The sequence below is a fragment of the Tarenaya hassleriana genome, unplaced genomic scaffold (assembly GCF_000463585.1).
Source record: "Tarenaya hassleriana unplaced genomic scaffold, ASM46358v1 Cleome132, whole genome shotgun sequence".
Lineage (NCBI taxonomy): Eukaryota > Viridiplantae > Streptophyta > Magnoliopsida > Brassicales > Cleomaceae > Tarenaya > Tarenaya hassleriana.
Window position 1 is genome coordinate 71,000 of NW_010963717.1, and position 15,343 is coordinate 86,342.

The 15,343-nt window shown below is 39.2% G+C and overlaps 3 protein-coding genes, 1 non-coding gene and 1 pseudogene across 8 annotated transcripts in view; 3 read left to right on the forward strand and 2 right to left on the reverse strand.

The window, feature by feature from the left end:
- The window catches only part of LOC104807924 (bax inhibitor 1), a 7,474-nt gene extending 4,626 nt beyond the window's left edge, over positions 1–2,848 (forward strand). For 3 of the 4 annotated variants that reach the window (XM_010533372.1, XM_010533373.1, XM_010533374.1), the window contains exons 13-16: positions 2–34; positions 156–243; positions 455–1,266; positions 1,571–1,714. In XM_010533372.1, the coding sequence (XP_010531674.1) occupies positions 2–34; positions 156–243; positions 455–718 (385 nt within the window). In that variant the 3' untranslated portion in view covers positions 719–1,266; positions 1,571–1,714. Of the gene's footprint in view, position 1; positions 35–155; positions 244–454; positions 1,267–1,570; positions 1,715–1,826; positions 1,919–2,189; positions 2,377–2,462; positions 2,619–2,746 lie in introns of those variants that run through there. The other variant, XM_010533375.1, reaches the window with a different exon arrangement.
- A 13-nt stretch (positions 2,849–2,861) lies between these two features.
- On the forward strand, positions 2,862–4,964 carry LOC104807925. 2 transcript variants are annotated; one of them, XM_010533376.2, is made up of 4 exons: positions 2,862–3,288; positions 3,777–3,932; positions 4,333–4,443; positions 4,524–4,964. In XM_010533376.2, exons 2-4 carry the CDS (start codon positions 3,816–3,818, stop codon positions 4,761–4,763), a joined length of 468 nt encoding a protein of 155 aa, XP_010531678.1. In that variant the 5' UTR covers positions 2,862–3,288; positions 3,777–3,815; the 3' UTR covers positions 4,764–4,964. The 2 variants fall into 2 exon arrangements, with proteins under 2 accessions (XP_010531678.1, XP_010531679.1); XM_010533377.2 differs by having other exon boundaries at positions 2,863–3,284; positions 4,524–4,915.
- A 140-nt stretch (positions 4,965–5,104) lies between these two features.
- TRNAV-UAC lies at positions 5,105–5,177 on the forward strand. Its single transcript has one exon. It is a non-coding gene; the product is annotated as a tRNA-Val (tRNA).
- Positions 5,178–7,534: 2,357 nt separating this feature from the next.
- LOC104807926 lies at positions 7,535–10,120 on the reverse strand (annotated as a pseudogene).
- Positions 10,121–10,321: 201 nt separating this feature from the next.
- Positions 10,322–12,228, reverse strand: LOC104807927 (expansin-like B1). The gene is made up of 5 exons (XM_010533379.1): positions 12,040–12,228; positions 11,833–11,939; positions 11,433–11,741; positions 11,015–11,127; positions 10,322–10,709 (listed from the first exon to the last, which is right to left on the reverse strand). Exons 1-4 carry the CDS (start codon positions 12,164–12,166, stop codon positions 11,056–11,058), a joined length of 615 nt encoding a protein of 204 aa, XP_010531681.1. The 5' UTR covers positions 12,167–12,228; the 3' UTR covers positions 10,322–10,709; positions 11,015–11,055.
- Positions 12,229–15,343: the final 3,115 nt, after the last annotated feature.

Below are 15,343 nucleotides of genomic sequence, written 5' to 3' on the forward strand. Positions count from 1 at the left end.
CCGGAAGAGCTCCCTTCACTGGTGACCCTGAACAGTAAGCGTCCTATCTTGTCTGATCGAACGTAAAAACTGATTCTTCGCTCTTGTCTGAACCAACGTAAAAATGTATTTTTCGCCTTCTTTTCATTGCTTACAATCCAGTTCTTGATTATCAGGAACATGAAAGAAATTGCAAAGTTAAGAGGCAGTGAAGAACTATGGGAAGTGGCCAAACTGCACAACCGTGAATCTTCATTTCCTCAGGTATGTTGTCCTATATTGTCCGTTTCATAGGTTACATAGATATTGTATATACACCTATCTATATGTATGTATGTGTGTAAGGTAGCATTAGCAATTGGTCCACATAAATTGTGTTTTATTCAAATGGTTAAGTATTCAAATCTGTAACCATTGGAAAAATATGTATATCCGAGTAATGTTGTTGGCCATATTGTTGTTGCTGTTCCACTAGGAGCTGTACGAGTCACGGTACTTGCGGCGAGTGGACTTGAGGGAATGGTGTAGACTGAACACCAAACGCAGCGATTTCCTGATCGCGATTCCGCGAGCGCTGTTTGATCTGGTGGACAAATGTTTGACGGTTAACCCCAGTCAAAGGATCAGCGCTGAGGACGCACTCCGACACGATTTCTTCTCTCCCGTTCACAACAGCTTGAGAGAACGAAGGCTTGTCATGCAGGAGATCGCTAACGCAGCCGCATCAAGAGGTCGCTAACGCAGTTTCTGCGTTTGCCAAACCGCAGACGGTCTCTTCATTAACTGTTGAGAACTAATACTAAATCAACAAAAATGGTTTATGCGATAAAAAAAAAATGTATTTTTCTGTGCATCTACGTTTTTCTTTCCTGCAGAGAAAGGAAAACATTCATCGACTTTACCCAAATGATTACTGGCCTCAATTGTGATTTAATTTCTTTCGGGGTTAAATTATGAGTTTTCAGAAGTATGGGGGTCTTATTAAAAAACGTTGCACAGGTGGCAGCGGTTTTCGAGGTAGTTCTCGGATATTCGAAGGCCAGACGCGAGAAATTTCATGAAGTCCAGCACACCGCCGACTGTTCGGTGACTATAAATACTCTCGGCCTGTCCGCGCCAACGCCCCGCAAGCGCATTTTCTCTCGTTTTCTCGCGTTTCTTTCTCGCCAAACAAACATGGATGCGTTCTCTTCTTTCTTCTACACTCAGTCAAGCGATTCCTGGACCTATGATTCTCTTAAGAGCCTCCATCAGATCTCTCCAGTCGTTCAGCAGCATCTTAGACAGGTAAGATACAACATATCCTCTGCTCTCATTCCAACGACACCTGTTTGGTTGCCGAGAAAATCTACGAAGTTAGCGCATCTGCTTGGAATTTAGGGAATACTTTGTTTAAGGTGTCGATTGGTAAGTCGATCACAGCGGATTTTAGGATAAATCCTCCAAAACTCGCAGATCTATATCTCACCGATTTGGTACGTCTCTTTGTTCGATTGCCAAAATAATCTTGGAATAGCGAGGTTAATTTGCTAGTCATTAGGGCAGTGCAGACTACGACCCCCCTTTTTTTTGTAACGATCTGAATTTGCAGGTGTATCTCACCTTGTGCTGCGCACTGGTCGCAGCGGCCATCGGAGCTTACCTTCATCTGCTATGGAACGTCGGAGGCCTTCTGACGATGTTCGGGTGCTTGGGAAGCATGATTTGGCTGCTTTCTACGCCTCCATTCGAAGAGGTAATCATTTATTGGTAGCTTAAAATCTGATTGTCGCTGTTCTGGTAGTTTTGAGTCACCCTGGATTTTTACTGATGTTGTCTTTACCCTACTTGTTATTCGTCTTCCGCAGAGAAAGAGGGTCGCTCTTCTGATGGCATCTGCTCTTCTTCAAGGTGCTTCAATCGGTCCTCTGGTTGAGTTGACTGTGAGCTTGGATCCAAGGTACTTTTATTCTCCCATATCGTCATGTGGGTTAATGCCAGAATAAAGGGAACTTTTGTTTTCATCTAGATGATCAAATGCAAGAGAAGTAGTGATGAGTCAAATTCGTCTTCAGTCTCACAAATGTGCGGACAGAGTGAAAGTGAAAATGTTTGGTAATCTTAATCTCCGACAAAGTTTAAGGAATCTTAGGTGATTTTAGAGAGAATATAAAACGATCATGTAAGGGTGAGAGATAACAGATTTGGCGTTATGGCGGCCATTGTTACAGCATCTTGGTCGCTGCGTTCGTGGGTACGGCATTGGTTTTCGGCTGTTTTTCCGCAGCGGCACTGTTGTCAAGACGGAGGGAGTATCTCTACCTCGGGGGCTTCCTTTCGTCAGGTCTCTCCATCCTTGTGTGGCTTCATCTCTTCTCTTCCGTCTTCGGCGGATCAGCTGCCATTTTCGAGTTTGAGGTACATCCATCTTCATTTTTCTTGAAATATAAACCCAAAAGATGAGGATTTTAACAAAGCGATGAACAAAATGGGGAGAGGGGCAGTTGTACGTTGGGTTGGTGTTGTTCGTGGGGTATGTGGTGGTCGACACTCAAGCAATCGTGGAAAGGGCTCACCTTGGTGATCTCGACTTCGTTAAACACTCCCTCACTCTTTTCTCCGACTTCGCCTCCCTCTTTGTCCGCCTTTCCATCATCTTGGTAAGTTATATATATACACATATATATATATATATATATATATATATATATATATTCAGCGTTTTCTCACGTTCATTTATTTGGTAACTTTCCCTTTTCTCTGATTGCTGGTTTGTTTGTTTCTGCAGCTTAAGAATTCGGTGGATAAGAGGAGCAACAAGAAGAAGAAGAAGAGAGACGGCTAACGCTGTCGCTTTCTCCTTTTCTACAAAGCCCCTATCGAAATCAAAATATATGGACCCACGATTGTAAATAAATAAATAAAAATAAACAAAAAAAGTGTGTGAGATACTGTTAAAAAAAAAAAAAAAAAGCGAATCGTTGTCCTAAAATTCAATACCATAATATAGGAATGTGTAGTTAGTCTCCCCGAAATATTTGGATTTCAATAAAACTACAAAAAAATGGAGTGAACTGAAATCACGGAAAATGAAAAAGCCCAACTTCAACAAGAAAATGTTAAAGGCCCAAAGATAAAACACCCAAAGTTTTGGCCCAAATTAAAAGAATTAAAAAGAAAAAGGAGTGTGGGTTAATGGGAACCGTCGGATTGCACCGTTAACGTCCAGTAGAGCGGAAGTCACCGAGAGGGCGTCGCGTCTTCGTCGCCACCGCCGGCTCTTTCCTCCGCCGCCTCCGCCCTCTGATTTGTCGTCCTTTTGCTGTGTAGGTTCGCTCTCCGCTTTCTGTACTCGTATTTCTCCGTTCTTCTTCTTCTTCATCTGCCTTCTCTGATTTCCCAAGAATCACGTTCAAGCCTATAATCCGGGAATTTTTATAGTTAATTTCTTAAACCTAGTTTGATTTCTGTGATTGTATGCGATTCCTCGTGATCTGTTTACTTCTTAATTGTTTTACTTCGATTTTAGGTTTCGAGTTGGTTCTTCGTATCCACGAATCCGATTACCCATTTGACCGGTTAGGATGACAAATTCGCGACTGTGTTCATCACAATTTGGATGATTTTCGTGTATGTTTTGCTTTGTTGTCTATGTGGTTCTGAGATTTCGTGTGTTGTATTCTGATTCCGTCGGAGGCCTAATTTACCCCGCCAATTTCTTCGTTGTGATTCGCAAAAACTTCTTGAAACATGACAGATGTTTTGTTGTTTATGCCATTAGTTTGATTTTGAATTTGTTTTCTTCATTGGTGGTTTAGGAAACGGGTGATTCCGGGGCATTCGAATTTTACTGAAAGATGAACAAGCTTTTAGAATTTGGGAGAAAAGCAATGTTCTATGTCAGAGTCCTCTCTGGGTATGAAGAAAGGAGGATTCGGAATTACAGGTTGCAGCTTGAGAAGCGTCTCCAGATGGTATTTTATTTCGTTTTCCCCATAGTTGTACCTCGTTTTTGTGTTCGGGGATAAACCTAAGAAGCAATAGATGCTAAAACTTCATTCCTTAAATTGTTCAATGAATTTAGCTGGGATCCACAGATTTGAGAAAAAAAAAATGGTCTAGAACTTCGTCCTTGTTAAGTCATTTAGAAACTAAAGCCTGATTAGGAAGGCATGGTTTGGTTCATGTTTGCTCAAATTTCACGCGCCATATGATCCTCCAGTTTACCTTGTATTTTGGAATTGTCTCTCGTACGATTGGATATCCGGGATTTCGTAAAAGCTGAGGAACACCGAAAGGGTTGTTTTTTCATAGGATCGAAAACCATAACCATGATCTGAATGATGTGAATGAGTGTGTCACCTCTATTTTCAGGCTCAACAGAAGAAAGATGAGATAAATAGACTCCCAGAGCAACTTATATTATCTGAGGTCCGCCGAATGGTTGAGGAGATGCAGAATTTGAATAAGCAGCTCGAAGAAACGGTTAGTCCTCATCCAAACCATTTACGGGTTTTGGCATTACCCTCCCTGGCTAACCCTTTTTAGGTGTTTAACTCTTACAGGAGGCCAACATTGAAGAGTACTTCAAACCAATAGACGTGCAAGCAGAGTCAATAATGGAGATTCAGCTCCAAGGAGAGAAGAAAACCGTGGAGCAAATGTTGGCTGCCACACAGGATCATACATTTAAAAAGATAGAAGAAGCCGAGAAACGTGCCATGGCACGAATTAACGCGAATGCAAAGGCAAACACAAACACGGGCGAGAGTAACCCAGAGTCAGAATCGTCAGCCAGCAAGTAGGCGCAAGGTAAAGGCAAATTGCTGTATGGGTTGACACCGGGAGTAGATTCAGAATCTTCATCTGGGTGTGTTTTCTCTTGAAATTGCAGAGATCAATTAGTTCATCAAAGATGAATATGGCAGTCTTGTATTAGTTGGGTTTTAATAACGTGGAAGAAAAATTTTGAACGATAGATGATGACGCTGGTTGGTTCCACCATTACTTTGTTGTCTCCTTAGCAATAACTTGTAGCGGTTTTCCTACAGTTAAAGAGCAAAATACTTGCTAGCTATTTCGTCCGTCATGTGACAATGTTGATTTTAGGGTTGTGAATAAACAAACTACGCAACTAACAACTGATGTTGCTGTGGTGTAGTGGTTATCACGTTAGTCTTACACACTAAAGGTCCCCAGTTCGATCCTGGGCAGCAACATTTTATCTTTCTCTTTTGATTTATTTATGTAGAGCATTTTAGATCTTAGGCTTGTGCTGTTTTCTAATATTTCTGAAATCCATGTTGTTTCCAACCGTTTGTTGTTTTAGCTTTTCTGCGAAATGCATGCCGTTGAACTCATCCACGAGCGAACTGCTTGCTGCCTGAAATATTTCCGAAAACCATGTCGTTTCTCCCATGCGGTAGCCAACTTCGTGCTGTTTCCAGTATCCCGGAAAGCCGTGTCGTTTAGCTGGCACGTAAGCTAACTGTTTGCTGTTTTTTCCCTCTGTGCAAAAAGCATGCCGTTTTACTATTGCACGAGCCGACTGCTGGCTGTTTTCTACATTTTCGAAAAGCACGCTGTTTATCGGATGCAGAAGTCAACTGCTTGTTGTTTTTTAAGAATATGGAAAACCATGTAGTTTAACTTATGTATAGAACAAGTGCGTGACGTTTTTTTCATTAATATATGAAAAAAAGTCCACATATAACAAATGATCAGCATTTTAAATTATGAGATATTTCATATAACCCGTCACTGATTAAATTATGTTAAAACTATTTCGGTAACTGCAGTTTATTTTAATAAAAACACTATATCTTTTATTAAACAAAATATCTGGGGTTTTCATTAAAATAAATAGAAAATCGCTTTCCGAAAACTAAATTTATTTTATTTAATATTATTTTTATCCATAAATATTGAGTTACATTTAGTTCATAGATATCCCGACAATATACTGGGTATAAACTAATTAATTATTATAAAAGATCTATTTTTGCAAAAATATTTTAATTAGAAGGTGGATATATTTTAATTAAAAGATATATATTACATATATATTGTATATTTTTATTTTTATTTTTTTAATTATAATTATGTTACGAAAAGTTTGGTTTTGTCCCAACGCGCTTCATTTCCTAATTTGATGAAAATTGGGCAAAACCGCTGGACTATAGTCCGGGGATTTCGCAGCGGTGTCGTTCACGCGCCATCAGTGCGCGTGTGATAATTTGATGCGGTCAAGGCAGCTTGGGCGGGAAGCCTCTCTTAGAAAGCCTTATATGAGTCTGAAATTAAAGGCCGAGAGGCCCATTTCGACTGTAGATCCAATAAAGACATTTAGGCCCATTTAAAGGCCCAAGGTTCATTTATTAGGCCCTTTTTGCTTGCATCCTCTTAGTTTTTTTTTCTTAATTATATTAAATTGACTCCGAAAATGGTTCGGTATATATTTTTTTAATAATCACCTCAACAATAACGGATGTGAAACATATGTTTAGCTAATTGGCTAAAATCTACTGAAATTTAATTAAAAATTGTAAAGCAAATGTTGTTACTATTTTTCCTTGACTTAATCACACATTGTATTTTTATTAACTTTTTCACCCAATTCCTTTTTCTCAATTTTTATTAAATCTTGAAAAAAATTTATAAACCAATAGCTAAGGTAAACATATGTTGCTGTATCAATGGGATTGTATTTTAAATTTGTCATTAGAATTCGACCGGACAAACTATTCGTTGTAAAAAGGATAATATAAAAGTTTTATGTATAAAATTATCGTTACTAGAATTTTAACTTTGACTTAACTTTAACAAAAGTCTTAATTAATATCGGGATGGGTTGAGAAAAATAAGAAACTAAAAAAAAACTACGGGGTTTTAATTATGTATGAACAGCTTGGTTTTGTCCCACGCGCCTCGTTTCCTGTTTTGATGAAAATTGGGCAAAACCGCTGGACTATTGTCCGAGGATTTAGGGGCGGTGTCGTTCACGCGCCATCAGTGCGCGTGTGATAATTTTATGCGTTCAACTTTTGTAGCCGCATGGGCGGGAAGTCTCTCTTGGAAAACCTTTTTAAATTAAAGGCCAACAGGCCCATTAATACTGTAGACCCATTAAAGGCAATTAATTAAGCCCATCAAGGCCGCAAGGCCCATTAATGCTTCAATGTCCATTTGGTTAGGGCCATTTTTCTAATTATATTTAATTAACTCATGTATCCAGTTACTTCACATCCTTGCTATATCTAATTCTTTCTCTAAAATTTAAATTGAAGTATCTAATGTTCTTGTATACCTTGAAAATTAGAAAAAAAATATATTAAAAAAAATTTTGCAAAATGTTTTATATTTATAATTCAGTTTTTCTAATGTTAAATCTGTAATTTAATTATGCATCTAAAGGTAAAAAGACTAAAAATTTATACAATATATTTTCTAATGTATGACCAAATCCGAAAAGAAATAATTTTCAATCAAAATTATAAAGCGGTATAATTATAATTCGTCAACAAACTCCTTTGGCACAAACTACTTTATATATATATATATAAATGCTGGAAAAAATTATTGCTGACAAAATAAAATGTTAAAGAATGAAAAGCTGAGAATGAGAGGGGAATATCAATAAGAAATTTTAATAAAAAAATTACTTAGAAACCGATAATAAATTCTAGGTAGAATTACCAAAAAATTAAAATACTATACGAAAAAAAAAAAAATCAAAACTATTCGAAAAACAACAGATTTGAGTTATCCTTTCCTTAGGATGCAAGTAATCACTCACCTGTCCTGACGTGATTCCGTTCTCAAACTTTGTTTCGTAACTCCAGCAACTGCAAGGTTAGGAAGTTGGTATTCCGCCCTGAAAATATAGATTTCATCAAAGAGAAAATCCCCTTCACGAGCTTTTCTACCTCGCAAAAAGGCGTAAAATTTTAGACGCTGAGTAAGCATACACCCTGGCATAACCTGTAGAGGCTTGACCAATCCCAAGTCTGTAAGGTCCTTGATCGTATTTCTCTGAATCTCGGTCAAGGTATTCACTTGAGAAACTTATGTTCTACCTCGCCAGTAGCATGGAAACTAAGCTCTAGCAAAAATGAAATGAGATCTGCTGGATCCTCATCTCGCTCCTCAACCATGGTGGCACTTGGTTATTCAAACACAACTTAACCTTGGTTAAGGGCATGACACAAACCTCAGCATTGGCCATGCATTCCCGTATAATGTACCAAAGCTGTGCATTTGTATCCATTAGCTGCGTATCAGAGTCAACAGGATAATTAACATCGATACAATTGAGAAGGAGTAAAATGGTCAATGATTTACGCCTTGCGTACCAAAAACTGGAAACCATTCTCGGTTAATATCGGGCCATCTCCGTCTCTGCAGGATCAGGTGGACTGTATTGGATAAAGAGTATCTATGCAGTCATCGGGCAGAATTGATATGCAACGCAACAATACCTTTGAGTCAAAAGACCTCGTTGGAAAATCCTCTTCATTGAAGAACTGATGCCCGTTAGCTTATCAGCTTGAGCTGAATTTATGAGTTGTAGAAGGAAGCGCTGGTTAACATACGTGCAGACCATCAGATGTTAACAAAAACCCAACATAACTGAGTTTCTTACGCAATTACTTCTTAGTGAATATATAAGATATTCTCAATGCATATTTGCAAAGTCGCACCTCCCATTACTCAAGGGCATGTGTTTCTAGTTCTTGCTGACTCGGGAGCTTAATGGCATTGTTTGAAGGCAGGGGTTCCCTAGGGAAAACTCCACTGAAATTCAAGTTTACACCATGAGCATAAAAATCAGGAAAGAGGGAAAAACAAAAGAAATGGGTGATCCATAGAAGCCGACGAACCAAGACAAAAACTTACCCATATATTATGTGTCTCCGAAGATTATTCTGAAATGTGGGATTTAGTCGGTAACTAGTTTCCTTTTTCCTGAAAAAGTAGAAACTCATAATTTCAGTAAATACTTGAAGCCAAACTTAAATATTTCCGAAAAATAAACTGGAACTGTCTGCTTGCTGCAAGTACAGAGCTTAACTAACAAAATAACTTCACAGACAAGGCCACATTGAGTTCCCAATTTAATGTTCAATAACAAGAGAAAGACAAAAGTTACTTCCAACTTCGAACTAAACCTTCCTTGGAATTCTCAGTTATGTGTTCAATGCCAAGGGGAAGAAAGATAGATAGATATCCTCACTGGAAAAATTATATCCTTACTCAAATTACAACCTCCAAAGAAGATCCAAGTAATCGCCACATTACCATATAAGTAAAAACTTCAAATCAGAAATGATCAACATCCTAGTATCCTACACAAAAGTCACAGCAAAAGAACATTGTTACGTACCTATCTACCGTTTCTGAAAGAATTCATAATTGAATTAATCGATTGATTGCGACTTTGTGCTTAGAGACACCCTCTACAAGCACCCACTCTTCCATCAGCTTGGCGGGCACCGGCACATCAATGCACAACATCTGTAATACATATTTCCTGGCCAGCGGAGGCAAAGACCTGACATCACAATAATTATCTTGAGTAAACACAAAAGCAAAATTCGTCTACAATAGAATGTGTTCTCAAATCGAACCCAGGATCATTCGCAAACTCCTGAACTCGAATTTCACTCCTAAGTTGAGGGAATTCTAAAATCATGGAATTCATCTTTGATACCTAACCTGAGAATGGCCTCGCAGATGAATACATTGTTGTAGAGCTTGTCTAGCTTGACGGCGGGAAGAGCCGCCACCATGTCCATGAAATTCTTCGCGATGATCTTCACCTGCGGCATCTTCTCCGAGAAAAAACCTTCTCCAACTCAATTAATCAATCCATTCGGGAAAATGTATCCGACCTCCGGACAAAATCGACCAAATTCGAAGCGCTCGAACAAAAAGAGTTGAAGAGCGCAGAATTCTTAAACCCTAACAAGTGAAGGAAACTAGGATTTTTACAATTATCCTACAGAAAAGAGATGCCTCCGTGATCAACCAGATAAACCTCATTCCACCGTCTCGAAACGGAGAATCTCCGGAGATCAACCCCCTCGTCGCCGGCGCTCGTCTCCGGTGGCCTGCGAACACCTACCTCGTCGCAGAAACTGACGCCCCAAGGTTTCGATTTACTTGGGCCATAGAGCCGGCCCATATAATAAATGCCGGCCTGATTTAAATTATTTTATTTTACGTTAAATCGCTTCAAATTTTCGTTTTTTTATTTTATTTTTTATTGGTCAACTACTCGTATATCTACACTTAGCCATTGACCCTAGTTTTTTCATTAAAATATTAAGATAATATCTAAAAGAACGAAGAACAGACAAACGCATTATACTTTTTTATTCATTTGAACTTGAACGTAAAATAATTACAAAAGGCAAACGACATTCACAAGCCCACAAATTTATTCATTCATATATATACACATATATATATGTATATACGAATTTTTATTATTTATAAATAACCATATATTTTTTTGAAACCATATGATATCATTCATTGGTCGACGTATCAATTCAGTAGAGTTGGATGGTGGAGTCGTAGATAGCTTTGGGTTTCCAGAGGGAAGGGATGGCGCCGGTGGCTTGCTTCCATGTCTCGCCGGCCGAGCCGTGGACCAACACCCTCACCGACAGCTTCCCCTTTGGCGGGGTTGGCAGGTCGTACACCGCACCGTACGCGTTCCTCATCCTTACCCACCCTCCTTGATACCCCTATATATATATATATACGCACATATATACACCATTTAATCAACATATATAGACATTTGAATGTATCTCTTGAAAGCATGTAAAACCCATTATATCTATATATATATATATATATATAACATCACATTATTCATGACACCATTTGATAATATGGTCCGATATAGGGTTTGCAGCATATGTAAGAGCCATTATATATATATTGCTAATATTATTATTAGTACCCAGTAATAAAGTTTTTATATGTTTGATAAATGTATTAGGGTTTGTGATTCGTTTGGAGAATTTTTGAAAAAGATTGGAATTACCTTGACTTCGATGGCCTTGACGTCGTTAACGCCGTTAACGTTCAGGAGGACGAGGGACAGGTAGTCACCGCACCGTACGCGTTCCTCATCCTTACCCACCCTCCTTGATACCCCTATATATATATATATACGCACATATATACACCATTTAATCAACATATATAGACATTTGAATGTATCTCTTGAAAGCATGTAAAACCCATTATATCTATATATATATATATATATATAACATCACATTATTCATGACACCATTTGATAATATGGTCCGATATAGGGTTTGCAGCATATGTAAGAGCCATTATATATATATTGCTAATATTATTATTAGTACCCAGTAATAAAGTTTTTATATGTTTGATAAATGTATTAGGGTTTGTGATTCGTTTGGAGAATTTTTGAAAAAGATTGGAATTACCTTGACTTCGATGGCCTTGACGTCGTTAACGCCGTTAACGTTCAGGAGGACGAGGGACAGGTAGTCAGGGTAGCGGCTGTTCTCATGGATCTTGATACGGACGTTAGGGGAGGCGTATCTGCATGGCACCCTCCGGTACGTGACGTCGACCGTTCCGTACGATATCAGCCGGCCAGAAGCTCCGGGCCGAGCCATTTGGGCGAACGCTGCCTTGTTCATCACGAAGTCCGTACGGTCACCCTGCCCGTAGTCCGTCACCGCCACCGTCACTCCCTCTTTCTTACAGTACGGATACATTGTACATTTCACCTATACACACACACACATATATAAGTGACGTCATTAAAATTACAATACATGAAGAAAATAAATAGAAAAAAAAAAAGAGAGAGAGAGATACCTGATAACAGGCGCCACAGCCGGTTCCTCCGTACCAAAGGTTGGAAACACCGGTCACTTTAGCATAGTTCATGTCTTTTCCAGATTCACCATATCCACATGCCCCACCTGCATGCATGCATATATATAATGAAATATATGTATATATATATATGTGTGTGTATGTATATATATGTGTGTGTATATATGTATGTATGTATAGGCGTACTTGGAGTGCCTTTGCCGTCGGGTGTGGTGTAGTGAGTAGCCCTCGAAGGGACGAAGTCAGTGGGCTTGGAGAAGGAAGCAGCGGGCAGAAGAAGAAGAAGAGAAGCAATGAAACAGAAGCCCTTCATCTCAGTTTTGTCTCTTTGTATATGTTTTTTTTTTTTGTGATAATTAATTTCTGTAAGAGATGGGGATGGGAAACATGATGAAGCCCGAGTGCGTATTTATAGGCTCCCTTTTTTTTTTTTTTTTTTTTTTTTTTTGTTGGTTAGATGGAATCTTTATTAAAATATTATATATAGATATATGTATACGTATGTATGCATAAGGAGATGGATTTGGACCTTGACCGTATCCATGGACCATATATAAACCATGTACTTGATGGTTGATTTTATACAAATATGCATAATCCATGGACAATATATATTACAGATATAAATAAAAATAGATCATCATGCCTCGGTGTAGAAGGTGTTCTGCAAATCTGGTAAACCTCTGTATTATGCAGAAGGTTTCGAGAGAGAGACGTCTGGTTTTAAGTCCGTTAAATAAGGTCAATTCAGTAAATTGATATCCCGGGTTGTTATAAACTCGAGTCATCTTCTTCGTTGGTGGGTGGGCTTTTCTTTTGCGTTCTTCAAGCTTTCTCTCTCTTGTTTTCTCTCTCAAGTTTTGTACAGACTGAGCTCACAGGTTTCTTTTGTGTGAGTCAGTCGGGTTCTTCTCTCGATCTCGTTCTAGTGGTTTTGCCAGGTTTTACTTGGCCGTGACGTAGGGTTCAAAGGAACCTGAACACGTAAATCCTCTGTGTTCTCTAAATTCCGTTTGCAAGAATCGCATATCGACTGAAACCTACTCCGAATCTACAATTGGTATCAGAGCCCCGTTGGTAACGATCCAGGGAGACTGTGACTGGCGAAGGACAGGAGATCTCAACAATGGCATCAGGATTATCGGTGGTAAAGTTGGATGTGGAGAAGTATGACGGAAAACTAGATTTTTCGCTCTGGAGAGACAAGGTACTTGCAAGTCTTGAAATTCTGAGATTGCACAAGGTCTTAGATGAAAAATACATCAAAGGAGACTATGAACAGATCGGAGAATCTAAAGAAAAGGAGACCAAGATCGAGAAGAAATCTGAAGGGAGGTCAGAAACATCATCTGATCAGGGATCATCTCAGGAATTGAGGTATGAAACTAGCAGAAAGGTTCGGAACTTAATCTTCTTGTGTCTTACGGATCAGATCATGAGGAAGGTGAAACATGAAGATACAGCCTCAGGGATCTGGAAAGCCTTGGATCGGGAATACCTACGAAAGACTGTTCCAAGTAAGATGTACTTGAAACAGAAATTGTTCGGATATAAGATGGATGACAGCAAAACTATGGATGAAAACATAGATGGCTTCAGGAAACTAGTCAGTGATTTGAGTGATCTTCAGGTAGAAATTTCAGAAGAAGACCAGGTCATGCACCTATTAAATTCCCTACCTGAAAGGTACGATCAGCTCAGGGATACTCTGAAATATTCAGGGAGAGATGACCTATCAATTGAAGATGTAACATCCTCCATATACTCCAAAGAATTGGAATTCAGATCTAAGGCAAAGGCAAACACAGGGGAAGGTTTGTTGGTTCGAGGGAAAGGTCCAAAGAAAAATGCAAAGACTCAGAAATGGAAGACAACAAAGGATAAACCAAAGGAAAAATCAGAAACAGGTTGTTGGTTCTGTGGGAAAGAAGGGCATTTCAAAAAGGAATGCAGGAACAGAAAGAAGTACTTGGAAGGATTAACCAAGAAACAAGGGGAAGTTGCTGCAATATCAGGGCACAGTTTCAGATCTAGAACCTACAGAACATTGGATCATGGACTCAGGGTGTACATTTCACATGTCACCCAGGAAAGATTGGTTCTCAAAGCTCGAATACTCAGATGGTGGGCGAGTTTTAATGGGAAACAATGGATCTTGCGAAGTAAAAGGAATTGGTGAGATCAGAATCAGATTACATGACGGAAGTGTCAAAGTCTTGAGTCAGGTAAGGTATATACCTGAGTTGAAACGGAACTTGATCTCACTAGGATCTCTGGACAAGATCGGATTAAGCTACAGATCTCAAAATGGCAAACTTGAAGTCTACAATGGCTCAAGACTTGTCATGATTGGTAAATTGCAAAGGGGCCTATACGTACTGCAAGGAGAGTCAGTTTTAGGTGAATCTCAAGTTGCAGAAAAGGAGGTGCAGTCCATACTCTGGCATCAAAGACTCGGACATATGAGTCTTAAAGGATTACAAGTCATGAGCAAAAGGGGTTTCTTAGAGGGATTCAAACCAGAAGAGATGGGTTTCTGTGAAGATTGTGTATTAGGCAAAACTCATAAGAGACCCTTCCCACAAGGAAAACACGTTTCAGAATACAACCTAGACTATGTCCACTCGGATATATGGGGCTCTCCAAATGTCACACCATCTTTGGGAAAGGCTCAATACTTCATTTCGTTCATAGACGATCATTCTAGGATGGTATGGATCTACCTACTCAGAACCAAGGATGAGGCATTCTCCAAGTTTGTAGAATGGAAGACTATGGTAGAAACTCAAACTGAGCGCAAGATCAAGCATCTTAGAACTGATAATGGTTTGGAGTACTGTAATCAGTATTTCGACAAATATTGTAGAGAGCAAGGAATTAAACGTCATAGAACGTGTACCTACACTCCTCAGCAAAATGGAGTCGCCGAACGAATGAACAGGACAGTGATGGACAAAGTTAGAAGCATGCTCTCAGACTCAGGTTTAGGCCAAGAGTTTTGGGGAGAGGCTGTAAACACAGCAGCCTATCTGATCAATGTGTCACCTTCCAGAGCCATTGACTTGAAGTTACCAGCTGAAATCTGGTATGGTAGAGAACCCCTCATCAAGGATTTAAAGAGGTTTGGGTGTTTGACTTATGTGCACTCAAACCAAGGGAAACTACAGAACAGAGCAAAGAGAGGCATCTTTGTGGGATATCCTCAAGGAGTAAAAGGATACAGGATTTGGTTGCTTGATGAAAAGAAGATTGTGGTCAGCAGGGATGTAATCTTCAAGGAGAAACAGGTGTATAAAGATCTAACAACCACGGGCAAGATTGATCAAAATCAAGCAGAGGAACTCCAAGAAACTACCAGATTTGGAATCCTGGAAGTTCCCACTGATACATCCGAAATTCAAGATGACAGAAAAATTCCAGCTCAAGAAGAAGAAGAATATAACTCTCAAGGTGGAGCTGACCAGGTTATTCAAGCTGAAACCGAGGAAGA

Bases quoted from the DNA above. Each gene is read 5' to 3' on its own strand.
- LOC104807925 (XM_010533376.2), top strand. From the start codon at position 3,816: ATGAACAAGCTTTTAGAATTTGGGAGAAAAGCAATGTTCTATGTCAGA. The intron at 3,933-4,332 runs GTATTTTATTTC...CTCTATTTTCAG, and splicing joins TTGAGAAGCGTCTCCAGATG to GCTCAACAGAAGAAAGATGA. The intron at 4,444-4,523 runs GTTAGTCCTCAT...TAACTCTTACAG, and splicing joins ATAAGCAGCTCGAAGAAACG to GAGGCCAACATTGAAGAGTA.
- LOC104807927 (XM_010533379.1), bottom strand. From the start codon at position 12,166: ATGAAGGGCTTCTGTTTCATTGCTTCTCTTCTTCTTCTTCTGCCCGCT. The intron at 11,940-12,039 runs GTACGCCTATAC...GCATGCATGCAG, and splicing joins CGACGGCAAAGGCACTCCAA to GTGGGGCATGTGGATATGGT. The intron at 11,128-11,432 runs GTAATTCCAATC...ATATATATATAG, and splicing joins TCAAGGCCATCGAAGTCAAG to GGGTATCAAGGAGGGTGGGT.